Genomic DNA, 27,916 nt, shown 5'->3' with positions numbered 1-27,916 from the left:
ATTTCTTAATCCCGATACTGTATTCCTCAGTTTAGGAAGAATACTTTCTCTTAAAAACTAATTAAATTTTTGAAAAAGCTTAATAGTGTACATAAAACGATGCCTTCTAATGAACTTTCAGTTGAAATTTTTTTGGTCTTTGTTTCAAATTTTGAATTGTTCCTCATTGATGGGCACCGCCCTGGCCATGGTAACATGGACACTCTGGACGTAAAGAAGGTCTTCCTGAGGTTGGATGTTAGGAAGAACTTCTTTACCGAAAGGGTTGTTAGGCATCGGGATGGGCTGCCCAGGGAAGTGGTTGAGTCGCCATCCCTGGAGGTCTTTAAAAGCTGTTTAGATGTAGAGCTCAGTGATATGGTTTAGTGGAGGACTTGTTAGTGTTAGGTCAGAGGTTGGACTGGGTGATCTTGGAGGTCTCTTCCAACGTAGATGATTCTGTGATTCTGTGACATCCGTCGAACCTGAAGGGCCCTCACATCCAATACCACGACTTGACCGTTCTCAACTTCGAAGTTGTGCTTTCCCTTCCCTCCACTTCCTTAGTGAAAAAATCTGTTGTTATCTAAGAAATGTGTGCGCCTGCAAATGGTCCCAAACATTGGTGTCGCTGCCCTTTCCCTTGGGGGCTGCAGCTCACGGCTCCCTGGATCAGAGGGCACCCGGCTGGGCGGTTTGATGGGATGCGGCGATTTCCGAATACGAACTCACACGGGTTGAGTTTGGGCTAAAATAACAAAGATCTTCAGATCCGTGCCCGCTTTCTGAGGTGCTAATAAGGCAAATCAGGCGACTTGTACCACGCAGCAACGTGTGGGGCAAAATGCTCAAAGGCAGCTCGATAGCAACGTGTAGAGATACAAGGGAAGACAATCCCAGCTCTGGATCCAGGGCTGCTTGAGGCTGAGCGATATTAGCAATAGAAGCAGCGCCTTGCCTTATAAAACCTTAACTGCTGGGCAGAGGGGAAGCACTTTGAGGCTCTGACATAAGCATTCATTAAGGATTTAAGTGTTGACAAGACTTGGTAAGGCCAGTGTGGTCTTCCAGGCTGTTGCAGTGCTCAGCGGTTGATGTTATTTTTTGAAAATAGCCTTCCTTCGAAGCCTGCTTCTAAATGCATGCGTAGGTGTTTCTGGGGGAGGAAACGTGGAAGGAAATTCTGATATGTGCATTGTTTTCTGGTGGAAAAATACCGTTCATGTGCAAAGTGTGTGTGAGAGAGGGAGATGGGCACGCTTTTAATAGTGCTGAGCAATTGGCTGCCATGGCTTGCAGATCTACCCAGGTGAAACTTATGGGGTAGTAAGATTTAGGGATTTTGTGATCATAGAACCTGGCAGTAGTTATAAAATAAGCTCTGTAGGTCAAAACTCATAGACCTACAGTGTGAGATGTTCTCTGTAGTACTGGTGGTTTGTATTCCTAAACTGGGTATGTGCTGATTTGTCCCCTGACTTTTCTTTTTGGCAGGCTAGCGTAAGGATGGTGTCACCAGAAAACTTGTTTCTGGGACCTGAGAGTCTCTAATAAAATCGGTACAACTCCTTTATGTACCAAAAGAATCAACGAGGCTGTGGCAAAAGAAACATTTTGAAGTCCATAGTCTGGGCTGCCTTGCTTAGAAGAGTCTTCAAGGAGCTAACAGAGGAGTGCTCTGAAGAGCTGTTGCTGGTTTGTAAGAAATCCTGAAAATGTGCAGGCCACGCCTGTGATCGAAGTATGCAGGTTATAGATCTGTAAAGGGAAATTGCTTGGGAAAAACAGACTTGGAAAAGAATTTGGTTATCAGAGCAAGTCATCCCAAGGTGAACTTTTATTGCAATGCTCTGCGAAAAAGGGCAAATGATAGCTTTGTATATTAATACAAAAAAGACAAGAGAGTTGAATATAAATGAATAATTTACTATAAATGTGGAGTCTAGTTGTATCTTGAAGTGATAGTCCACGTCAAAATGTGTACACTTGCACGCTGAGCATTCATGCATCCTATCACTTTACCCCACAAATGTTTGAATCAGTTCCTTTAGGAAAATCTGGCATGTAAAGCCATGCATCATTTCATTTCCTCTGTGTGTCACTGAGACGGACTGCTTCATGTGTGAGTGATTTCTCTATCGGTTTTCTGGTGTTCTGAGCACTCGCTTTCTCTCGGAGTTTGGTTTTGACTGGCGTCTCAGTATCTTCTCTGAAGACGACCTTTCAGGTGTGCAACGTGTTATGGTCACATTCCTTTAGAAGAGGAATAGTGCCGGCTATTGTGTGACTTGCTGGGAACTTTTAAGCCTTTTCTCTGAAGAGAAAGTGAGTTGATGATCCAGTTATATCATGTGCAGGTGGCCCCGAGACTCCTCCGAATGTCTTGGTGTCCTGCACAGGTCCTACACGGCCGTGTACTTGTGCTATGCCCTGGGACCAAGCAACAACCATCAGTGTGGGGACAGGGCAGAAAGCAGGCTGTGAAGTGATCTGCTGGTGATTCCTGCTCACAGTACTTCTTACCAGTGTTGCTGGTTTCTTTGAGGTGTTCCAGAAGGAGAGACACCTGGCATTTTTGTCCCTTGTTCCTTATTGCTAGGTGTGTGCAGTGCTGGTAGGAAGACAAAGCTCGGAGCAGGTGAGTACCTGTACTCTGCAGTACTGCAAAACTCTCCTCTGCTTCAGGCTACAGGGAAAAGATGCTCTAAACATTACAGATACTTGCCTTATGCTGGTGTATTTTTTGCTTTACTTTTTGGAGTGGCCAATCTTCTCGATCTCCTGGGAAGACAGAGGGAGCTGGAATGAGAAGTGGGCACAATTGTAGAATTTTTTGGTCTCATGCATTTTATCTGGCACAAAATTACACGTTTTTAAATTTACACGTTCTCTTTTGAGCCTTCTGCCCCGAAACAGCAGTACTGAATTATACAAATGAGTAACTGAATATGAAAATACACCTTTTGAAATGTATTTCTCTGATTATTAATATTCCACTGTGAGAGATGTAGGAGGTACAGTATGACATTATTTTGGATAATGATAGGATGACAATCCATGCTTAGTTCAGGTTTGATTAAAAAAAAGGGGGGGGAATATTCAACCCAGTCTTTAAGCATTATCATGGTTACACTTTTCTAGATTTCTTAACTGAGTAAATGGCTATTGATTATCAGTCTCTAATGCCCCCTCTGGAAGTTGGTGTATTTATAGAGCATGCTATATTTATAGAGCATGCTATATATAGAGCATGCATTATTATTATTCTAAATTTGTTATTTCATTATGTACCTAACAGTTTCGCTGCATGGCGATTGCGATAGAAGTCCAAATCATTTAAATGGGGAAGTGGAAAAAAAAAAAAAGATGCAAGTTGAAGCTAATTGTTATGCCTCTTCATTTCCAGGTTATGGTTTTCAAATTCAGAGTTAGGAATTGAAAAGTGAGATTTGCAGCATGCACAGAATAATCTCATTAAAACAGAAGATTTATGTAGCTAACTCTCTCTTAACACTGTTCTATTTTCAAACATTAAATTATATACAGAGGAACTGTTCTTTGCCAGTTTAACTTTTTATCATCTGAAATGTTGTGGATCAGATAAGTATAAGCTGATGAATTTTACAGACTTCAGCACTATAGTTTGACTTTCATCTCCTCTTCAATTATTTTAAATAAATATTTAAGTTCTAAATGCAAATTTTTTAATTTAATTGGCCTTTCAAAGATTAATGGAAAAATTTATCTTTTGCTCTGCATAGTTCAGATATTAAAGCAATCCTTTTTCTTTATGAAGTCAGTTTTAGGCCAAGAGGAGAGATCATTACTTATGGGTCGCTTGAGCTACTTAGTTTTACAGTTGTATTTTATCATAACGTATGAAATATAGATGGCACTTGTAAAGCATTGAGATATTTAGAAGTAAACACAAGATACATGTTAATTTGGGTTACTTTCTCATGTTCAGCTGGTGATACATATGTATTAATTTCACAAGAGATTTGATACTTGAGGTCCCTCTTAGCCCGTAACTTATTCTATACTGGGGTGTCACTACTCTGCTTTTCTTTATATAGGATAGAACATAGAATGGGTTGGGTTGGAAGGGACCCTTAAGGATCATCCAGTTCCACCCCCCTGCCATGGGCAGGGACACCTCCCACCAGCCCAGGTTGCCCAAAGCCCCATCCAGCCCGGCCTTAAACTCTTCCAGGCTAACACAAGAACACTAACATGCTTTAAACCTCCTTGAGAACATAACAGTACCATCAGCATGTGATGTACTAAGCGGAGAATGAATATTCCCTCTTTACTATAAAAAAGTGATGTTTTTTATTAAAAGAGGTGACTGTCAAACATCAAGATAAGGAGAACAACTGACTGTCCCTCTGACACATTAATTTCTAGGGTACCGTTACCTGTGTACCTGATCCAGTCAAAAACTGACAAGCATTTGGCTGTAATTTTGATATGATATATACCACATTTGACTGCCTAGCTAAAACCAGGGATTTTTCTACATCATGCATAGGGTAAAAGTAAAAAAAGAACTAATATCAGCTAATAATAAATAATAACAATAAACTCCTAATATCTGCTGCAGTACTTTTATTTAGGGTGGAATTATGTACTCCTGAAACATGATGTTATAAAAACTGTTTTACTGAGACTGTATAATGGTAGAATCCTTTTTTGTTGTTGTTCGTTTGTTTTTGTTAAGATTTTTTGTTTGTTTTTTAATTTTCTCTTGAAAGTGAGAAGCAGTGGTATCATCCTCACTTGTAGCTTTTCCTGAAATTTAAGGTCACTGACAATAGAGGGACTATTCACATACTTATATATATATTCACATACTATATATATATATATATATATAATATATATATGTATGAATGGAAGCATTTTGAGTAAGTAATAGTAATCTGGCCTGGCTCTGTGTCCCTACTGTCTCCTTTAAAAGTAAGGAGAATGAGCAGGAAGCATAATACTGAATAAGGTCTCTGACTGCCTCCTTTCAGCTTCATCACTGAAACAGCTTGCAAACTCATCTGTGGGCGCTACTATTTAAATAGGTAGTTAGCCACGAGGAAGAGTTTTTGGGTTCCTGTTACATCCTTTCTTCCTAAAGATAATTGAATAAGGGCTATCTCTAGGTTTTTATTCTTCCAACCTCAGCAGCGATATTTTATTTATTTAACGGAAGCTGCAATCTAGTTACGGTGCCAGATTGCTGCATTTCTTTTAATTCCCTATCTGCTTGTAACCCTGTTTTATTTGGTGAGCGTGACAGATGTAATTTCACTTCAGATACTCGTCCTCTTACAAGAGATGAGGACATCAGCTGTGCCGGGCATCATCACTGCGGGTGGGGGACGGCTGGGACAGACCTCCATGGGGCAGGGGTCTGCAGCACTGCAGGCAACGCTCCCTTGCTGACTTCCCCACCTCTTCATTTCATCTGCTGCTTCTCTGAAACCGGGGGGGGTTCCTTAATTTTAGCGAGGGATGGATGTGTGCAGCACTGGCTCCGGAGTAGGCACGGTGGTGTTTGCAGGAAGTTTTCTTCTTTATATAAAGTCCTTTTTTGGTGCGCATTTTATCAGCAGGACGGGGTAGTATTTCCAGTAAAGTTGTAACTCAGGGCATGAGAAGTGGTGAAATGAACCGTCCGGTGCCTTTAGCAGCTCTGTGCTGTTACTTTACCGAGGCTTGGGATAACCGTCATTGAAATGGCTGCTGCGTGTGGAAGGTTTGTCATTTTTCCCCTGTAAGTCATCCTGACAGGTGACGTGAGATGATACGGAGCAGGCGTGTCATCAGCATTGCCAACGAGCTGACCTTTTCCTCTTCGTTTGCTTAATTTGTATTTGAAAAATTTGCATCCCTGTAAGGATGCTTCCTTGTCTGAGTAGCTGTCACAACGGCTTGAGCTCGTTTCATGACAAAACCCAGTAGTTTCAAACCGCGATTGTTTCATTATTCATGAAAACTTCGGTTATTTTATCCCTCCTCCCGCACCAGCAAGGTTAGCCAGAGAGAAACAAAACCTGATTTGCATTGCAGGATTGCCTATTAAATATTTCGATATAACGCAGAGTTTTTATACAAATAGCTCATGATTTATTTAAAACTCTCCTCGTAGAAAATGGGGATAGCTACCCATGAGGCAAAGCAGGTTAAAATGAAACTCCAGTCCCTTCTCCCAAAGCAAGTATTTGTTTAAGCTTTTGGATTTTAAGATCTCGTAAGTTTTCCCTCACACCTAATTACTGTGAAGGGCAAGGTACCGGGTATGCAATTACCCTTGCACAGTGTGAGCAATCGTTGTCATAGCTGTTGACAATAAATTGAATGCCTGTTTCAATCTCAGTTGTCTTTTTTTTACTTTTCTCTGTAGAATCTCTAGGTTCTTGTACATTGCAGCAAGCAAGGACAAATGTGGGGAGAAAAGAGGTGCAAAGAATTCTTGAAACATAGATTGTAAAGAACTGAAGACAGAAGTGAGAAAAGACTTTTACAGCTAAAATACATTTTAGTTTCATTATTTTGATGCACACAGCACAGTGGCAAAGTTGGATGATGTTCAAGACGTTGCCTTTCACTGCCTTCTGCTGCATTTGGGATAAAACCCATGTGATCTCTACAGATCACTTAAAAATGAAAAAAAAATCGTTTCTTATTTGGTGATCGTAACCCAATGTCCAGCTTATCTGTTTCTCCTTCAGTCAGCTGTCTTCAGGCATTGTTCATCCCTTCGTTCCTACTTCACCTGCATCTTCTCATAGGAGGAATCATCATATTAAAAGTGAAGAAGCTGGGTTTGTGTAGGGGTAAAGTTTTAGGGATGAGTGACTGATTTAGGTTAAGGTATTTATTTTTTGTTTTGATTTTTAGGTAAAGCCTTCCAACTTATTACACATTCCATAGGCTGAGGAATAAATACGTGACACAAAATTCAGAGACAAAGCTCCATATGAATATTTTTTAGGGAAGAAGGAGAATACCAATTGTGAAAGGTGCATATGCTTAAGAAATAGTTAGGATATAATTTTGTCATGCTGCACCTTAAGCATAACCTTAGTCTTGAAAAATGTTATAATTTCTGTTTATTGTTTTCATATATTCTGCCTACAGCTGTATTTGTAATATTGTTTAGTGTGATATTTTCTGTCTGTAGTTCTCTTTTACTCAGACCTCTCGCTTTCCAGCAGGCGAGTATGTTGGGGGCATTCTGCTATTTTTTTTTAAGTGATGTGAGATGTCACTGTGTTAAAACACTATACACGGTATAAATAAAAACATGGTTTTTAACAAAAACATTGAGGAATTAGTTCTAAGTACTAGGGGCCCTATTTACTTAAGTACCGTACCTTTGAGCTTAATACAAGATATTTCAGAGCTGTACAATGAAGTGTTATTAAGAAAAATCTAGCCTGTGTTCCTGAAGCTGATGTGAATTTGTTGTAGACTATCGGGGGAAAAAGTGCTTACATGCATATTTCATTTCCAGAGAAAAAAAATTCCATAGTGCCAGTAATGATTCATTAACGGAAAAATGCAATCTCAATGTCTTCAATTAAACATTATTGGGCAGAAATGTTTTTCTAGTATACTATTCACTTAGAAAGTGCAGCACAGTAAATAAATGAGCTGTTCTCCAGGTCCATTGGCTGATGCATTCTAAATATGGTTGACTGTTCTGAAACTATCATAATTTGTTGCTGAAATGCAAATATTGGTAACTACCTATGAGTATTTATGTAAGAATTTAAGCAATGCGGTATACGTAATAGAAATTAAGTGCTGGATTTGCATCTGGTCATTTACCACCAAGTGACAAACTAATATCAGAAACAAATTTCCAGTTGGATCTCCATTTTCCACATGTATTGCCCATGCAAAACCCAGGAAACTCCACCAGCATTTGCAGATGCGTATCATGCTTAAAAACAGTTAGAATTGTTGTTTTCAGGTCTGATTTTTTTTTTTTTAAATGCACGCTACAGATTGTGTCTAGGTGTTTTTCATTACATTCTTTATTTCTGGCTTGATTCCTGCAGTTACTGTGATATACTTTTGGCAGCTCATTTTAGCTTTTTTTTTTTTATATGCCCAGCACTTGATGGTCTTTGCATGCAAATGAAGAATTCTCAATGATCTCTTGCTGGAGAAAAAATAGCCAAGACAAAAACACCCCTTAGAGAGGAATAGATTAATTCCTCTGACTTCTTTGATTTTTAAATGCAAAGATGAGCAAAGACACAGTCTGCAGAGGAGGTAGCTTATAGAAAGTAATTGTGCCACCTTCGTCTCAGTGCTGTATTTGTACTTTTTAATGATGAAGGTAGAGGAACATGAATGTCTTCTCCTGAGATGTCAGTTTTTGCTCAGGGTGAAGCATGATGGGCCTATTTTATTTCATCTTTCCACAGTAAACCTGATAAGCTTTAGATTATTCCTTGTTTTTTGTAATTACTGTATCTTTTCTCACTTTTTTTTTTTAAGGTCAGCAGTCTGTTAAATTAATGCTAATTACAGAAAATCTCTTCTGGTCTGGTGGGATTTCAAAGTCCTTTCATGATGATTTCTGTGACTGGTGTTTTCCTTTTGGCGACATTTGGAATTTGTTTCCATCTTTGATATCTGCAGAAACAGAGAAAAGGAGTAATAGTAACCCTGGGTGTTTTGTAAAATGCCCTTCTCATACCCCTTCTTTGATAGTAGTTGAATTTCCTCATGAATGGTTTTAAAAAGTAGTTGCTTGGTCTTGTGTTTTCCTTAAGAGCAAAGTCATCTCAAGAGCAATATATTTTAATTCTTCCCTAATTATTTTTCTATTTCAGACGATTCAGGAAATTAAAGCTGTTTTGGCAGCACAGTATATTAGATCCGCTATAACCACATTTCATGTGATGTGAGCTGCTCTAAATTCCCTTTTACATTAGATTAGTGATTCTAGTTTAACATATACGTATTTAGTATGCATTATAGCATAATATATTTAATTTAATTTGCTTTTATGCCTCACCATACATTTAATAAAGCAATTATTTAACTATTTGCTACTGATGAATTAGACTACGGTATTGAAATCAATATTGCCTGTAATTCATTAACATACATTAGGCAGGATTCAAGCATCTTCTCAAAGGAAAAGAGAATGGTCATATTTGAGCCCTAGTACTGACACCATTTGGTCATTCCTTCCTGGATTTTGTAAGGAAAAATTCCAAGGAAAAATGGAGGAGATGGGCTTGTAAAACCAGCGAAGTGCACGTGGCTTTCTAAGTGTTTTAATTTTCATGTAAGGACACACTTCTGTATAGAATCACAGAATCATTAAGGTTGGAAAAGATCATGAGGTCTCCATGATCATCTGGTCCAACCATCCCCCTACCACCAATGTCACCCACTAAACCATGTCCCCAAGCACCACGTCCAACCTTTCCTTGAACACCCCCGGGGACGGTGACTCCACCACCTCCCTGGGCAACCCGTCCCAATGCCTGACTGCTCTTTCTGAGAAGAAATGTCTCCTCATTTCCAACCTGAACCTCCCCTGGCACAACTTGAGGCCATTCCCTCTAGTCCTATCACTGGTTACCTGTGAGAACAGGCCGACCCCCAGCTCCCCACACCTTCCTTTCAGGGAGCTGTACAGAGCAATGAGGTCTCCCCTGAGCCTCCCCTTCTCCAGACCAAACACCCTCAGTTCCCTCAGCCGCTCCTCACAGGACTTGTGCTCCAGGCCCTTCACCAGCTTCGTAGCCCTGCTCTGGACATGCTTCAGGGCCTCGATGTCCTTCTGGTACTGAGGGGCCCAAAACTGAACACAGTACTTCACTTGTGTGTAGGTTGAGATTAATAAATAACTTTTAATAGTACATTCATCAGCATTTGGCCCAATTTTGTTATTTTTTTAGCAACTGTTAAGCACACCAGGAGCATTTACACACCAAGAGTAAAGGCAGATGGACACCTGCACAGCCACAGTGAGGTCAACTAGTTGCGACAGCAAAGCAGATACCTTCTGCACTACTCACAAAGGCATTAAGATGCTAATTGATGATTTTTTTAATCTTATGATCTTGAATGGACGGACTTCTATTTTCAGTAGCATAAATCATGCAGGTTATCTATCAGTATATAGACCACATGCCTGTGAGACAAATACAGTATAATATTGTAGTGCTTGGTTTTACAACGCTCTGCCTTTTCTGCACAAGTAATATTTGTAAAATTGTCATAGTGAAACTCCTTTTTTCTCCTCTTTCTTTTCCTTTTGTTACAGTATGGCTATCCAAGTTGACAAGTTCAATTTTGAGAGCTTCCCAGAATCCCCCGCTGATGGGACACAGTTTGCGAACGAAAAGCAGCTGGAAGAAGAAAGACAACAGGCAAAAGGTCTGGAGATTAACAGCAAGCTGGATATTTGCTGGAAAATTATATCCTTTCATAAATACTTGCTTTAAAAATACATAAATAGATGCCCTATGACATTTTATTTTGTAATTCAACTCACTTTATAGCAGTGTTACTGAAAAGAAAAGTAATTAGAACGATGAAGCTTGTGATAATTATAGACTGTTTAAGGTTAATTGTGCTGTATATTATTTAGATGATGTTTGGGTCTTACTATAATGGCTTTGCCTGAATCATTAAGCCTGCCACAAACCCTGTGTGTTTCTCCCAACATTTAGGGAACTGAGGAAGCATAGTTAGAGTTGATGAGTAGTAGTTTCATAGGGTCAAATTTTTCTGTTCTCTTCCCCACACCATGTAAGTGAATCATAAAGAGAGATGTGAAGCTGGTTTTAAGAGTTTTCATATATTTAATTAAATTTGAGTAAATCAGAACATATTAGAATAATTTAGTTCCAAGTCCTTTTAATAGATGCCGTTGTATATCTTATCTTGGGTAGCTGTTTTAAGGCTTAGAAAGGACTTCAGTGATGACTTATCCTAAACATCAAATCCTCCTAATCGTTCTAAATGCAGTAGAATATTCCCTCATTATTAATAATAAGAATTTACATTAAGAAGCTTTCATATAAATTCAGTTTAGAGTGAAAATAAACCAATGGTGTTTCTGTAAATTACATTACTTCCCTAACTCTTAATGCTTTGCGTGTCGGAAATACGCTTTTTCATGATTGCCATCAGGGAAACATTCTCTGCAGCCAACAGCCCCCCCAGCCATGTGTTGATACTCGGCATCCTTCAGGAGATTTATGTTTTTCACTCAGATCATCCTCACATTAGTGTGATAATGGTTGGCAGGAAATGAGAGAAGAGTGGCAGTCAAATCATGGTTTATCTTTAGAGATGTCTTTTTGTGCTTTTAATTGTACTTTTATCTAGTGATCTGCAATGATTTTTTTCTATTCCTCATTATTAAGGCTGCACAAAGCTATACAGGATTAGTCAAAGGCAAAACTTGAGATATAAATGAGATTCCTAGTGCCTAGTTCCATCCAGGCTCCCTAAGCAACATTTCAGAAAGAATTCCATTTATGCAAAAATGTCAATATTTAATCAGAACTCACTTAGAAAATTTCCCTGTTACGGAAAGATATAAATATCCTTTGATTGCACAGTCCAATTCTTATGTTGGAATTGAGTGCATAGTTTTAATAATTTTGTCAGGGTGTAAAACTACATTCTCATTAATTTCTGTTGCTGAGCAATACTGTTTACATCCATGCCATGTTCTGTATTTGAACCCAGCTTTCGATACCCAAACCGTCATGGCTGGCATGTAAATCTGCCCTTAGAAAACTAAGAGAACAATGCGTGAACTCTGTGTGTTGAATTGAGTGCAAGCTTTACTTTCTGTGCTCTTAAGATTTATTATGAATGTTTACTTTGTTCCTAGAACCAAAGCTATTCTAACCTAAGGTAATGAATTACACACACGTCTATGCTTAAAAATTCTTGAAGAAACTTGTGTTTTTTTCATAGAATTACAGAATGGTTTGGGTTGGAAGGGACCTTAAAGCCCATCCAGTTCCAACCCCCTGCCATGGGCAGGGACACCTCCCACCAGCCCAGGTTGCCCAAAGCCCCATCCAGCCTGGCCTTGAGCACCTCCAGGGATGGGGCATCCACAGCTTCTCTGGGCAGCCTGTGCCAGGGCCTCACCACCCTCTGAGTGAAGAATTTCCTCCTAATCTCTAATCTAAATGTCCTCTCTTTTAGTTTAAAACCATCCCCTTTGTCCTGTCATTATCTTTCTGAGCAAAAAGTTGCTCTCCATTTTTATTATAAGCCCCCTTTAAGTATAGAAAAGCTGCAATAAGATCACCCTGGAGCCTTCTCTTCTTTAGGCTGAACATCCTCAGCTCTCTCAGCCTTTCTTCACAGGAGAGGTGCTCCAGCTGTCTGATAAACCTTGTGGCCCTCCTCTGGACCCTCTCTTAGCACATCCACGTCCTTCTTGTGCTGGGGTCCCCAGACCTGGATGCAGTGCTCCAGGTGGGGCCTCACAAAGGCAGGGCAGAGAGGGACAATCACCCCTGCTGCCCACCCCTCTGGTGATGCAGCCCAGGATGCAGTTGGCCTTCTGAGCTGCAAGCACACACTGCTGGCTCATGTCGAGCCTTTCGTCCACCGGAACCCCCAAGTCCTTCTCTGCAGGGCTGCTCTCAATTTCTTCTCCCAGTCTGTCCTCCTGTCTGGGATTGCCCTGACCCAGGCGCAGCACCTTGCACTTGGACTTGTTGAATCTCATTAGGTTCATGTGGGCCCACTTCTCCAGCCTGTCCAGGTCCCTTCGGATGGTATCCCTTCCTTCTGGCCTATCAACTGCACCACTCAACTTGGTGTCATCTGCAGACTTGCTGAGGGTGCACTCCCTCCCACTCTCCATGTCATTGATAAAGATATTAAACAGTACTGGTCCCAGAACAGACCCCTGAGGGACACCACTCATCCCCACCTCCACCTGGACATGGAGCCATTGACCACCGCTCTCTGGGTGTGACCTTCAAGCCGATTCCTTATCCACTGTATGGCCCACCCATCAAATCCATCTCTCTCCAATTTGAGATCAGGATGCTGTGTGGGACCGTGTCAAAGGCCTTGCGGGAGTCCAGGTGGATGACATCAGTTGGTCTTCCCTTGTCAACTGATGCAGTGTTCTAGATTTCATGTCCCAGGTAGAATCAATCTTTCTAATCATTTTATTTCTTATGGCAACATTTAGGTGCAAGCAGGTGAAAAAAAAGAAAAAAAAAAAAGAAAGCAACAAACAGTTCTCCTCTCACTTCTGCTAAGTTGGAGAAACTTAATTTCTCACATTTCTGAGACAGCTGTCCTTCCACCAGACTAATTTGATACTGGCCAGCAGATTTTATTTCAGACACACTTGTGGAAAGATACGCTGAGAAATGGACAGATAGCTTAACTGTGTAAGCTTTGTTTTCCTTCAGAGGCCTGCAGCCAAGAGATAAAAAGTATTTGCAGAAATGCAAAGGGGTATAGTTGCTTTTATTCCTTACTAGAGAAGGAATTTTTGCAGAAGCCTTTAGAAAGGTAAGAAAAAGCAATCTCTTTGGTATCTGCCGTTATTGAACCATGTTGAGCTCTCCAGCTAATCTTTCTGTGCTAAATATATGCATGAGAATATATGTATGCTTTAGGGAACAGAGTTCAGACAATTTTTTTTTACAAGCAGTCTTGTACTGTTTACGAGGGAAGGAGTATATTATTTAATTTATTAGAAATAAATAAAAACTGATGTGTGCTTCTGTGAATACAGCAAAGTGGAAAAATGAGTTGTCATGGTTAGAATTTGAGAGATTCAGTGTTCATAAGTAACCACAGAAAAGTTGGTGTCTCCTGTGTCAAGTGTTTTTATATTTAAAATATAATTCGATATGTGGTAGGAACAGTGTAGAAGGAGAGTAACTCAATTTCTTACACTTTTTAAGGAAACTAACGTGTTGGTTAGAAGCTTACAATTCCTTAAATTATTACAGCATTTGGTTGATGTTATATGAAATCATCACACAAACAAAGGTTTCAGATTTAAGTGTGTGGATGCCATTGAAAAGAGCAGAATAGCTCAGTTGGAAGGGACCTACAAAGATCATCAAGTCCAGCTGCCCTGGTGCAGCTTTCTGCCATTCTCACGTGTCCAGCTTTGTTGCCCTCCTCTAGTTGCTTTCAAGGACCTTTTATTCAGGATGTAGCGAAAAATTATACAGAACCCCTGCAGGACCAAAAATAGTTCCCAAATAATGAGGATTTCAAGTTGTGTCTGAATGTCTTGAGGAGCATCAGGAATATCTTCCAGCACATTTTATTCATTGAAATATTCATTGAAATATTTTATTCATTGAAATATAAAATACATTTTATTCATTGAAATATTCAGGGTTTCAAGTGATTTTTTTTTTCAGTGCTTCATTTGGGAAAGTATTGTAACGCTTGATCAATTTTCATATACTTTTGAAGGGCTGAAGGCAGGAGGTAAAGACAACACAGTATATTATTCATTGTAACCTCTGTACATTTTTGATAGAATGAAAATTAGTAGGAAAATAGACCTTCTTCTGTGAAAGCTTGCTGCCATGCTGTTTCAATTAAGAAAAATTCTGAAGTAATTTAATGTAGAGTGTCATTGAGATTATAGGTGTATTGAGATAATTTAAATTAAGAACACGCTGTCTTGTTTTTTAGCATCTGGTAGATGGCATCTGGTATCAGCTTAACAACCAAGGTTTGTTGTTTTAACACAGGATTTGAACAGATGGAGCACATGTAGTATTAAGGTGGCTAATATTTTCAACTTATGCTTCTCTTCATGTTTTCTAAATATTTTTAAACAAAATTTATGTTTTCTGCAAGGAACTTCTATGCATTCTGTCTTGTGGATCAAGGCATCTGTACTAAGTGTTCTTTAAAGTTTTTAGAGTGCTGTGTCTGTTGCTGAGTGCTCTGTCTTTTTGTGTTTATACCGCTACTCTGTACCTGGTTTCTTCAAACCCCTGAGCTAAGAAATATCACGTCTGCCACGTGGAAGATGAAGGGTAGGTTAAATTTCTCTTTGTGCTCTTTACACAGTCCTTGTTAGACCCCCCATAGATTATTGCTTGTCAGAATATTCAATTAATCTCTACCATCTACATTTTGACTGAAGAAATTCAGATATGTTCAGACTCATTTCAGAGAATTTGGTCATTTTCGAGTGATCCTCGTTTTTAGAAAAATATGCAAGGATTTATCAATGTTCAGCCGACTGAAGGGTTTTTTCATAAGGATCACAGAAAGGCTTGGCTTGGGATAGCATCAAGGAGTTATTTATGCTTTAGTTTTATATCTAGTGTTTTTTGGCATAACTTGCTGCTGTTTTTTGAGTGGTCTATCTCCCTCCTGTAGCTCTGGGTGCCTCTTTTTAACCCTCCTGATCAAGTGAGGTAAGAACACCTTTGTCAGCAGACTGGCTAGTCTACTGAGTCTGGATTTAAGCTTGGTACGGACAGCAAAGTCTCTAAAGTAGTGGGAGAACAACAGAAAAGAAACAAGCATGTGTGGGAGAATGTGGATGCCTGAATTGCAGAGACGTGGAAATACCTTGGAGGGCACGGATGCCATTCAGAGCGTTCTTGACGAGGTGGAGAAGTCGATTGGAGCAACCAAACTGATTTCAACAACAACAACAACAAAGGAAATTCTTGCACCTGGAGCGGAGCTATTCTGTGCATCAGTATAGGCTAGAAACTAGATGGCTAGAAAAAAAGAACATTGGGTTCTGCTGGACATCATCATGTGTGGCTCAGTGTTGTACCCATGTATTGATGAAGGCTCTCTCTGTTCCGTCTTGCACAGATGAGGGTATAGCCAACAAGTCAAGAGAAATGACTGTTATCATCCCCTTGGCGCTTCTGTGTCTGCAGCTGGAATACTTTGTACTGTTTTGATGTCTGAGTGTGATGGAGATACTGAAAATGCGATGTAGGAGGGCACCAGCATGATGAGGGGGCTGCAGCACACGATATGTGAGAAGAAGCTGAGAAAAACACACTCTTTGGCCTTCGGTTTCCAGAGAAGCTAAGACTGTGTTGGGATCTGATTGTTTCCTTCAGGTACCCAGGGGATGGTTGTGGAGAAGACCGAAGCCGACCCTGCGAGATGCCCGGTGCAAGGATGAGGTGACCGTAGCAAGTCGCATCCAGAGAAATTCCAGTTAGGTACCAGGAAGAAACCTTTTCACAGTGGTGGCAGTCCAGCAGTACAATGGGTTGTCCAGAAGTGCTGTGGAATTGCTGTTTTTGACGATACTGAAAAACTCAGGACAAGGCCTTGAACAACCTGATGTAATTTTGATGTTTTCCACCCTTTGAGCATAGGCTTGGACAGTGACCTCCAAAACTGGCTTCCATTTTGTGAGTTGTGCAGCCATGCGGTAGAAAATTCCTCTTCCTCCCCCTGTCTCCAGCTCCTCCCAGGTTTGTTTTCAAACGGAGAAAATTTCTGATCTTCCTGTGAAAAAAACACTATTTCAGTGAAATGAGACGGGAAGGTTTTGGATTCATATTCATGAAAACATTTGGAGCCTCACCCTAACAGCCTATACAAATGAAACTTCCAGTGCTACCTTAAATATCAAGCTCCATTTTAACTCTTCTAATAGTTAGACTTTTTTTTTTTTTAATTACTTCAGCAGTAATTTCTGTGATTTATATGAAGCCTGGCCTATTTTAAATGTTTTCTTACAGGTTTTGAAATTGCAGCCTATGTCTCCTCTGATTTTTCTGTTCTATATTTAAACCTAATTGCCAGCTTTTTTTTTTTCTTTCTTCAAACCACATTTTCTTTCAGTCGTATTGCAATGTTTTTCTCAATACGTGGAATCCAAAGCTGGAAGCAATACTTCAGGTGAGACTTCTCATGAAATAAAAGCTACGTCGTCCATGTTTCAGATATGATGCTTGCTCTGAGAACAGTATTCGTCTTCTTTTCCAAGTGTCCTATATCTGATTGATTTTGAGCATATAGTCCAGCATAACCAGCTGAATAATTGTCCCAACTTTCTTTTAAGAATTTGTTGATTCCTTCTAGTTGATACTTGGAACTTTTCTTCGTTTAATTTCATCTAACGGATTTTTGTAAGTTTCACTCATTCATTAGGTTTCTGAACACTGACCTCTTCCAAATACATACATTTTATTATGAATGTTTTTGTATTTCATCATCTAAGTAGCCAATCAAAATTTTGAAATGGTTATGTATTGGACAGAAACTTGAGTCATCTCATTTGATATGCTGTCTGGGTTTGACAGCAAACCACTGGTAACTGTTACTGAAATTTACTTTTCTATTTGTCTGTTCAGCTTTTGATGACTTCATCTTGATCACAATTATGAATTGCCAGTTATGAGAATATTGCATGTTGTGGCATTTTTAAATCATTATAGATAGATTGCCTAAGAAATACTTTATTTGGATGGAGCTTTACATTCCCATACAGCTTCTTAGCATCAGCAATTGTTTGCAATAGTAACTTCTAAATTTAGGAACCTTAATAACTGCATGTAATTAGTTGTAGTAATAAAGTACCACAATAATAGTAAAACAGAAAGCTTAAAATATGACTAAGGCTACTGCTGTAAGTAAACTGTGTTCATTAATCATTTAAATCTGTTTTTCATTAGTATAGTCTTATTTATGAACCTGTGCTAATTTGTTTATGATTGTGAGCATGCTTCCACCTGTATTTATTTGCAAAAGAACTCAGAAATATGTTAGTGAAAATAAATCTTTGTAGAAGGACGCAAGGTGTGGAATGCTGCATAGCAGAGAAAAAAAAATCAGTAATTTTAATACGGAAATTGTTTTTAAAACTCTCTTTTATTTTTAAGCTGCAGGTTTTAGGTAACAATGCGGAGTTACAAATGTAGGCACCCAACTGCACATTAGGCAACCAAGTTGGTGTAAAAAACTAAGGTTTTCCTAGGGAAATAACTAATTCATTTGATTGTCATTCAGGTTTTTAGTATGAAACAATATAAATTTCATATGAATAGTATGAATCATAAATATAGAATCATATTTATTTAATATATATTTATAAATATAAATTTAGTATGAATCATATACAGTCTGTTTCTAAAAACAGTGAAATAAAGGTATCTACTCTGTGAAATTATTATTTTTTTCTCAATAGTATCCGGTAGTTGCGTATTCATTACATCCGAGGCCCGCATTGAAACTCATTTTATTGTGCAATAGACAAGGTCTTGAATTGCCAAACGTGAGTAGTTGCAGTGGAAACTGGAAGTCATCTATTTAGTTCCAGACTGATGCACGTGCTGTTAGAAACAAAGCATTTGCTCTTAGAATTGAGGCCTGGGTGAATGGTGAACGGAGGCTTTTCAAAACGGGACTTCTACGGAACAGCAGGTTTGTGATCGCGGTGGCAGGTCATGAAAATATGTGGAGGTTTATTTTGGGAGATTTAATCTACAAAGTCACATTTGTGGCTCTTTGTGGCCACTAGGCATGCTCAGACCATCCCATCACACGGAGTTTCTCCGTGATTCTTTGGTGATTTTTGACTTTGAGGCTGCCTGGCAGCAGAGTTTTACCTGGTCTGGATGCTTAGGGAACTTTGTGGGCAGTATCTTAAGTGCCTGTTAAAAACCAAGCACTTTGGGGATTTGCTGCCAAGGGAAAGCACGTTTTCTGAACCAGTCCGTGCAACTTGGACATCAATATTGTATTTGAGTCTATTTTGTCCTGAAGACGGTGAGGTTGCATGGATTATGGAGTAATTGAGGTTGGAAGGAACCTCTCCAGGTCTGGTAGAACACCCTGCCCTGCACCTTGTGTCTGTTGCCCCTCTTCATGCTACTGTGTTCCTCCAAGAAGAGTCTGGCTCCATCTTCTCTATACTCTCCCACTATGGCAGAGAGCGGTAAAATTTCTTCTTAGGCTTTCTTCTCTTCTCGAGACCAAACAAACCCCGTTCTCTCAGCTTTTTATGCTGTGTGCTTCAGCACTCTAATCATCCGGGAACTCCAGGGAGCTTGATCCAGTATTTTGGTCTCTTGTACCCAAGAGCAAGAACAGGATGTGGAACTTAAAAAGTGTGGAAAGGTAATTTTTATTAGTTGATATGCATATATATATTTAAATCACTGTAAACATTTGCCATAGGGTGGGAATAATGACTTAAATATAGACTTTCTTCTGAATATTGTACTCACCTGGAAGAACTTCCCATATTTTTATTAGTGGTCTGTTAAAAAAAGTATCACGTGCATAGCAAAATATTCTGCATCAAGTTTAACAGGTCGTTGGCTATAGAAATAATCTGTGGATGTGTTGAATTTGAAATTGCAAAAATGTGTTTTCTTTATGAATACATGGATCTGTTTTGATAGCATTTACCAATAATAAACTTTGGAGAATCACCTTTTTTATAGTCATTTTATAATGGTATCTGAGGCATTAAGCTTTCCATGGAGCTTTAAGCAGTAAAAATTTGTAATATTCCAGGCACCACTGTGAGCCAGTTGTAAGTAAATTACAGTTAAGTTAGCTTAACATTATGGGTAATGGCAACCGCTCTGTTTTAAAACTTCTTTAAAATACTGCCTTTTTATTAGTGCTTTCTCTCGCTTATATTCCTTAGATTAAAGATGTGATGACAGAATTATTTATCTGCTGTGTGTCTATAAAGCACTCCAAATATGTATTCTCTATCTTGGAGTTTGGGTTTTGGCAATTATTCTGTTGTGCTGGTGTCCTGGCTTTTAGTTTTCAGCAGCAATGTTTTTCTGAGGTGGCAGTCTGCTGTCCTGAATTTTCCAAATAGGTGGGTTTCTGTCATGTTGTTTATGGCTTTCAGATCCTTTTGTTAGGGTCTGTGATTTCTTCATTTGTAGTACTTTTAGGGAAATTAAAGCTATTTAATACATTTTCTTCAGGCCATAATGAGGATTATTGAAAAAATTTTTGTGAGAATGCTATAAATTATTGATTTCCTCATTTATCATCTCCTTGAGCTCTCGAGTCTCAACTATTAGCTGTTTTTAGTCTGAGGTTTCAAGATTTTTTTTTTAAACCTTCTGAAGAATACATAAAATTATGTCCTGTGGTAGAAATGAGTTGTTTTCAGTACCTGTTAATTTTCTTTTAAATGACTCAGATGAGGACGTACTTCATCAGTCTGATGATGTGCCTCCCTTTTCAGAGTTTTGCAGAAAAAGAACTGATGGCTTTAAGGAGTTGTTTATAAAAACTCATAGATTCGTCTGTCTTTGTTTATCTGTTTCTGGGAAAGATGGCTCCAGTTCTTTTTGGAGTAGTTGGATAACGCCTCAGGGAATCTTCCTGGGAGTTCAGCCTGTAACTGTGTTGGGACAGCACTCCACCTGTGCTTACGATGTTTGAAGATTACTAAGTTGGATAAGGAGAATTTTTGAGAAGCTCATGTGCTGAGCCCTGCTTGCTCCATGTCCGCCTCTTCCTGAAGGTGAAATACCTGAAGGGGGGGCACAAAGAAGATGGAGCCAGGCTCTTGTCAGTGGTGCCCAGTGCCAGGACCAGAGGCAATGGGCACAAACTGGAGCTCTGGAGGTTCCCTCTGAGCATCAGGCAGCACTTCGGTGCTCTGTGGCTGGCTGAGTGCTGCCACAGGTTGCCCAGAGAGGTTGTGGAGGTTGAGTCTCCTGCTTGGAGAGCTGAGAGGTTGAATCTCCTCCTTGGAGACCTTCAGAAGTCACCTGGACGTGGGCCTGGGCACCCAGATGGATTGGGCCAGATGGACCCAGAAGTGAAGTCCCTTCCAACCTCAACCACTCTGTGATGCCTCTCAGCCTACCTGAGACAGGAGCTTCTTGTGGTACAAAATTGTGCCAAAGCCAGTCAGTGCAACTTTGGCTAAATATGAAGTGGTTCTAATGTCTGTGTGTCCTTCAAAGCCCTTTGTATTCAGTGCTCTTCTGAAATCAGAGAATTAAAAAAAAAATAATCCAGTGCTCTTTGACATAAGTTTCCTGATGCACCCCACATTACCATTAATATTCATATTAAATATATATCATTGTAATATATTATTTATTATTATGAATTTGTTCAAATGGAAATGCTATCTTTGTGTTCCATTGGTTTTGAAGCCCTTTAAACATAGAGATTCTCTTTTTCCCAACAGTTGATTTCGGTTCTCTGCTGTCCTTAGAGTAAGAATATTTTTTCTCCTTTCAGTCTGAGCTTGTCACTGAGTTCACAGAGGACTGAGTAGAAGGGAAGCCTGCAGGTTACATGCCCGTGTGATTCTGGTTTGATGTTTGCCCTTCATAGAATCATTGACTGGCTCGGGTTGGAAGGGACCTTAAAGATCAAATAATGACATGGTCACTAAATTCTCTACCATTCCTTGTATGTCCACGGAACATGCACCAAACCAATATTCAAAACTAACCTACCTCACATTTGTTCTGGTTTGTATTTTATCTCTTTTTGTTTCCAGATTGTTCTTAACTTGTCATTTTGAATTGTGATCCTGCACCACATACTTACAGATTCTGCATTTTTTCCAGATTTTTTTCCCCTTGTGCTGTACTATTATTTAGACACTTTTTACCTTTGCATATTTATATTTAATGCTCCTCAGTGGAATTAAATTTTTATATTCCGGAGATACAAATTGCTCTAATTATTATTGTTAGCCAATTTACTGACTAATAAAACTTGAACCTTTAATGAATCTTGAAGTTGCAGTTTTGATTTGCAGTAATAAAATTCGTGCGTGCTACATGCTCTTTTTCTCTCTGAATCAAAGTTTTCCTTAATTCTAATTTACCCTTCCTTGAAGCGTGAAGGAGAAGCAAGTGTGGAAGGCGTTCTCAATCAACTGGTCCTGGAGCATCTACAGCTGGCTCCTCTCCAGTGGGGTGAGTAATGTCAAAATCTACTGATGATCTCTTCTGAGGACGTACTGGTTTGTAATTTCTGGCGGCATGAGAATGGTAATGTTTTCATTTACTGGTACTCTGTGATACAGAAGAATCTGCTAGGATTTTTTTTTCCCTTTAGATATTTTGCTTAGCTGAATATAAACGTAAAATTTATATCAATTTTATTTTAAGTATCACTGTTCAGTGATGGTATGTATGAAACCTGAGTATGCACTTTTTCCTGTAATTTGCGGTCCGAGTTGTTTTGCAGGAGAGGTGGCTGCTGCTTAAATTTTCTCTTTGCCTGACAGTGCGTGTTTTTAAAGTAATTTCTCTAAAACGTTTTTATACAGAATAGCGATATTATTTGTGGTATATTTCTTATCATAATCTAGATATTTGCATTAGTATCTTTTTTAGTAATCTTAGTAAATCTTAACTTTGCATTTAGAGTGATGTTCCAACAGTTAAATATTTAGTTGATTTAATTTTGAAGAAGTGTGATAATTTGACTTGTGTCTGAGGTTTTCAACAGGGCTTGTGTAGAGGTTTTGGAACATGGGGTATTTTATCCCCAACCCTTCTATTGCAGTGATCGGTTAAAGAAGAAGTGCCATGTTTGTAAGAAAACTGTTTTCAAAGTCTTAGTTTTAAAAGCAAATTTAACTCTATGCTCCTTGTTCTAATTAATTTGATAACTCAGAGAGGACCACTTTTAAGGAGCAATGGTCCATCAGCATTGTCTGAGTTAATTGTTTAAACTTAAAAGACCCCAAATGCTATTATTTGCATACATTTATTGTTTCAAATGTTTATTTTTTTCAAGCATACAGACCATCGTCAACTCATATGCCAAAATGTGTATGCACCTGATATGTAGATGAGAAGGCTAAAACTGGTAGTATTTTGAATCTGTTGTGTTGTAAACATGTCGAACTTTAAACATCTGTCTCTGAAACCATGCTTACCTGGCAGCTGTTCTTCAGAGGATTCAAAGATTTGGTAGCACTTGCTTGAATGTCTGTCTTTGGCGATTTGGTCCTCATCAGTAAAACAAGCAGCTCGTGTCAGATGGGTGTTGTTAGCTCAGGTCACTTGGGAGTCATTTTAGCTCTACTGAATGCCATTGACCTTCAACAGGTTTGTAGCCTGGGCTCGGAAATCTTTCCTTGGCGTTTTTGCATGGGAGATCATCTTAAGGATGAATTCTTATTCTTCTTAATTATTTCTTTTTTAATTTTCTTGGTTTTCTTTTTTGGTTTTCAGTTAACTGCCAAAGTCCACCTTACAGCGTCTAAGTAAAAGAGACTTTTAGAGGCATAGGGCTGCATTCGCTAAGCCTGCCTAAATGGTGATTTTCATTGATATTTTGATGCATTATTCAGAAACCATGAATGTAGCACGGATTTACAATAAAATCCAATTGCCTGTGCAGTTGGTAATTTCTCATGTTGTTGTTTAACTCAGAGTTGCAGTTGCTGTAGTTGTCAGAACATACGAACACCAACCAACACTCTGTGATGTTCTCTGCCTCATACCTGTAAATTCTTCTGATTTTACTTGAAAACAAAGGCAAAAATGAAAATAAAAGGCAATGGAGAAATTTCAGTTTCTTTTAATCAACTATAACTTTGAGTATTCAGTAGCTGAATCTTTGCTACCTGGTTTCACCACCGCGTGGCCAGGTGAAGCTACCTGCAGTCATCTTGAGGAAGCTACTGGGGTCCTTCAGAAACACCATGGCAGTGGCAGACTAATTTTGATTTTATTAGTGTATGAAGGAGGAATTAAAAGATTGTCTTTCAGTTTGGTAGGTGGGAATAACAAGGATTTGTTGGAATGTCTGGACAATCAAGAATGAGTGTATGTGTACACAACTTCAGGCGGTGTGACACATTGTCCTTCAGACTCTAAATTTTAGCCAGATTATGTTTCCTACTCAGCTCTAATAGGCAGAGTAAATAAAGTGTTATGTGTTTCAAATCATCTAAGATGTAATGCGCATTCTGTTTTCCTGTGGTTTTTTTCCTGTTGCTTTGAAGTGATAAAAACAGTGTTTGTGCTTGTGTATGGTTTATTATAGACCGTAACTATCGTGTACAAATCAGCTTTTTTTAGTGATGGTGGTCTGTACTGAATACCAATATGGAGATAATCTTATGCAAGCTATCTTAAACATTCTTTGACCGTTACCATTACTACTTAAAGAACTGTCATCCTAATATGTATAATTAACAAGGCAGTATTTTACAAATGGTCTTTTATCATCCCGCCTCTCTTAATTTGTTTTGATGTTATTGATAAGTTACTTTTAAGAATAATGTAATATGGTAGTGTCGGCCACTTGAGTTGTTTTCCTCTTAATCATCATACTGTTTGTAGTCAGAACCTTGCTTTGCTTTGAGCTTTGCTTCTCTGTAAGAAAGATGAACTAGAGTTTAAATATGAACGTTCTTTATATTAGCCATCATTGTAATACAACCTTTGAATATATTGGCTAAGAAATTTTGCCTTAGTGTTGTATAACAAAATTGATCCTATGGTTATTCAAAGCTTTTCCTATATTGATGGTTACACTGAAGGGTTTACTTTATTATAAGGGCTCACATTGAAACACGAATGAATATTTAACATGGTTTTGATTTTAAAAAATGACTGGCTCTTGTTCAAAATTATAAAAGCCAGACTTCAAAATTTATTTTAAATTTGACGTAATTTATATTAGAGTTAATACTACATTTCTAAAATTATAAAAGCCTATTGAAAGAATTTTTCATGTAAACTTGACAATCCTGTCTTTGTTTCACCAAATGCAAGGCAAAGCATAGAATTAAAAGTTAGTGGCAGTGAAGTTTTGGTCTAAGGGTCAGAAGTCAGCTCTGAGGGTTGTCAGATGGAGGAAAAAAGTGGCTCTTAGTGGACAGTGTGGGTTGTGATTTCATATGATTAAATGACTGGGGAAAGAAAAAGTATTTAAAACATAAGGAATCGTAAAAAAGAAAATATGTCAAAGGCTAGAGGGGGAGAGTTCTTAATGTGTTGTTAAAATTGATTTTAAGATTTAGGACATCTCTGTAAAATGAAGTTGTCTATTAGCGAGGTTAGTAAATCACACGTAATTGAAAAACATGATCTTGCTCAACACCAGCAAGTTCAATGTTCTCTAAAATTTATGACATATTTTCTTTTTATTGCTGGGCAACAAACCAAGTGTAGGAATAGATGTGGTTTTAAGGTGCATATATTAATATGATCAAATCAAGGAAACATAGCCTGCAAAGTTTAATGAGAAGAACCAAGACTCTTCCAAGGCGTACATACGTCATGCAAGTCATGTGGTTTGATTTGAAAACGATCAGATGGAGGCAATTGTAATTGCTTGCAGTGAGATATTTTTTCAGTCTTTATTTGATTTATGATGCTAAGTTTTGCAAGCAAGCAAAATTTGGAGACCAAGCACTTATCAGTTTGATGGTACTCTTCTGCATTTTGTAGCAAAATAATCAGAGGTACGAATGCCATGCACAAAATGCTGTTACCGAAGTTGAAATAGACTGAATTTGAAATGGGCTTTTGATTGAACCTGGAATAGGTTGGACCCAGGATATTCCTACATGCAAATTTGAGAACTACATCTAAAGGGAGAGGTTCCCAACTTTTTGCATGCTGTACATAAATTTCACAACAGAAAGTTTTTTGAAATTCCCCTCCTTTGTAAAGCAAAAGAAACTTAACTTCTGTTGCTGACTGCAACCACAGGGTGAAGATGTTTTTCCTGCTGGTCCTCGTACATGTTAGAGTGAAGATTTATTGGAGAAGTTTGATTTAGGAATTTAGAATTGTAGACAAATATTGAAGTGATGCATGTCATAATATATAGCGCAAATATTTAGCTTTTCCTTGCCTGTAGAAACTGGTTGAATAACTGAAAACCAATGATTATACATAAACTCTAAAGACAGTATTTGCAATAATATTGTAGGAACCATACGACGATCAAGCATCACCACAGGCAAAGTCCAGGAATACCTTTCGCTTTCATTCATCCTTTTATTTCATTTACTCATTTCATTCATTTTTCACTTCTTACTTTCTAATAAATAGGAATTTCAAGACAGCTGATAACAATTACTTTTAGATACCTTTTCACAGTGCAATATATTTCATTTTCATGTTATTGAAGGGAAAACTAACAATATTGCTGTTAAATGTTGTTTCCAGATCAGCATTAAGGAAAGTGATGGTTGATAGCCAAAGTTTTAGTTATTTACGTATAGGTAGAGTATACTACGTTTCGTTGTGGGTCCACAATAAATTGTTGGTCTACTTGCATCATGCGGGCATGTTGAGCTTACAGAAAACTCAAAACTTCAGAACTGAAGGGTGGTTTTAAATTTGCCCTTGCAGGTAGTTAGCATCAAGAGGAGGTAGATTTAAAAGTATTTCGATGTGTTTTATGAGCATGCAATCCACACCAGCTTGTTTGGAAGTTCTGTCTGGCTATGTTTCACAAAACATCTTACAAAGTATTACTTTTTAAAGAAATTATCTCCATAACATATCGTTTATTTTAAAGAACATCAAATTAGAATAATTTTTCACAGCTTATATATTTCATGGATCTTAAAATTAATTACTGAAACTACTCGCCCATTTTATTTTGTATTTTCCAGTCTGACCTTAGACCGTAATTAAATCTTCCTTTCCACAGTTTATGTGATTAACTCAGAGATTGCAGCAGTGTCAAATCACCATGGCCTGAATACAGCGGAAAATATTTTTAAAGTATTTGTCAGTGAGTAGATGAGGAAGTCGTACATCTCCAAGCCTGTGTTCTGGATGCTATCTTGACACCCTGACAGCTTGTCCCACCTCCAAGGCCTCACTTACAAAGAGCCAGATCTCTGCAGACGTGATCACTGCTAACAGTTTGGGTTTAGTTGGGGCAGTCCTTCAGTGCTGCTCCTCCTCCATCTTTGAATCACGTCTTGGTATTTGTTAAAAGAATAGTTTTAAGAGGGAACTGCAAGGAAGCAGTTTTACTTTCTTTTTTAATACACAAATCACTCATCATCACAGGATCATATGGATTATATAGGGATAAACTTGGGAATATGGAGAGATTGGGTGGATATATCAGGGTGTGTCCTTCAAAAATATAACAAATATTATTCTAGTCATTTATCAAACTAAAATACTCTTAAATGTTTTGTATTTCAGAATTACAGTAGACTGGCTATTACCATCAGAAGTTAAGTTGAAACCAAGAAAACGATAGCCAGAAAATTTGAAGAGAAAGTTGTCTATGAGATAGAGAATCGCAGTCTGATTCATAGCAAGACAGAAACCGAGAAACAGTTGGGTGGTAAATGAATTTCACTAGGTAACCAACCTTTCTCATCCATTTAGAAAAACCTTCAGGTTTTTCATTTTTATTTTTAAGAATTAAGAGAGGTGGGAACACTTTCATATCTTAACAGCTTGTGTGCAGGCTGTTTTGGAGGATATTTTGGCAATGTCAAATAAGCAACATGCTTTAGTTACTGGGAGGTGTTAAGGGACTGGGGTAGTACATTGAAAAAAAAGGACTAACTTGATGAAACTAGGGCATCTGGCACAAAAGTAACATTCTCACATGTCAAAACATGCTATTGTGTGAAATGCTTGGAATCAGCTGTTGCTTCTAATTCTTACCAAAGCCTTGGTTACTCTAAACTGAGGGGAAAAACTTGCAGGGAAAGGGTTTCAGACATAACTAGACTAGTAGCGATTTCAAAGAAAAGGTACTAAGAATAAAGAGAGCACCAAAAAGTGAAGATAAATGAACAAAACCTCCTAGATTAGGTAGAGAGCCAGTGGTTATGTCCTCGGATTTCTGAAGGAACTGGTAGCTGAAGCTGCAGGCCCAGAATTTCTATCAAAGCAGCGGGAAGAGGCTGGAGGGAAAAAGGAGTAATAAATACTAATGGAGTTGTGTAAGCATTGGTCTAGGACCATTCTTTCACGATCTTGTCAGTGTGAACTGATAGTGA

At 38.5% G+C, this 27,916-nt stretch overlaps 1 protein-coding gene across 17 annotated transcripts in view; it reads left to right on the top strand.

Moving 5' to 3' along the window:
* Window positions 1-27,916, top strand: part of TRAPPC9 (trafficking protein particle complex subunit 9) — a 556,529-nt gene that overhangs the window by 198,314 nt on the left and 330,299 nt on the right. For all 17 annotated transcript variants that reach the window (XR_013947303.1, XR_013947304.1, XR_013947305.1 and 14 more), the window contains 2 exons: window positions 10,271-10,424; window positions 21,791-21,881. Coding sequence is in view for 12 of the 17 variants with exons in the window: in XM_080582090.1 (XP_080438216.1) it covers window positions 10,271-10,424; window positions 21,791-21,881 (245 nt within the window). In the remaining 5 variants the exon portion in view is untranslated. The remainder of the gene's footprint in view (window positions 1-10,270; window positions 10,425-21,790; window positions 21,882-27,916) is intronic.

Source organism: Anser brachyrhynchus, assembly GCF_964034855.1.
Source record: "Anser brachyrhynchus genome assembly, chromosome: 2".
In the NCBI taxonomy this organism is placed as follows: domain Eukaryota; kingdom Metazoa; phylum Chordata; class Aves; order Anseriformes; family Anatidae; genus Anser; species Anser brachyrhynchus.
Note: the sequence above shows the minus strand (reverse complement) of the source record. Positions and strands in the feature narration are given on the sequence as shown.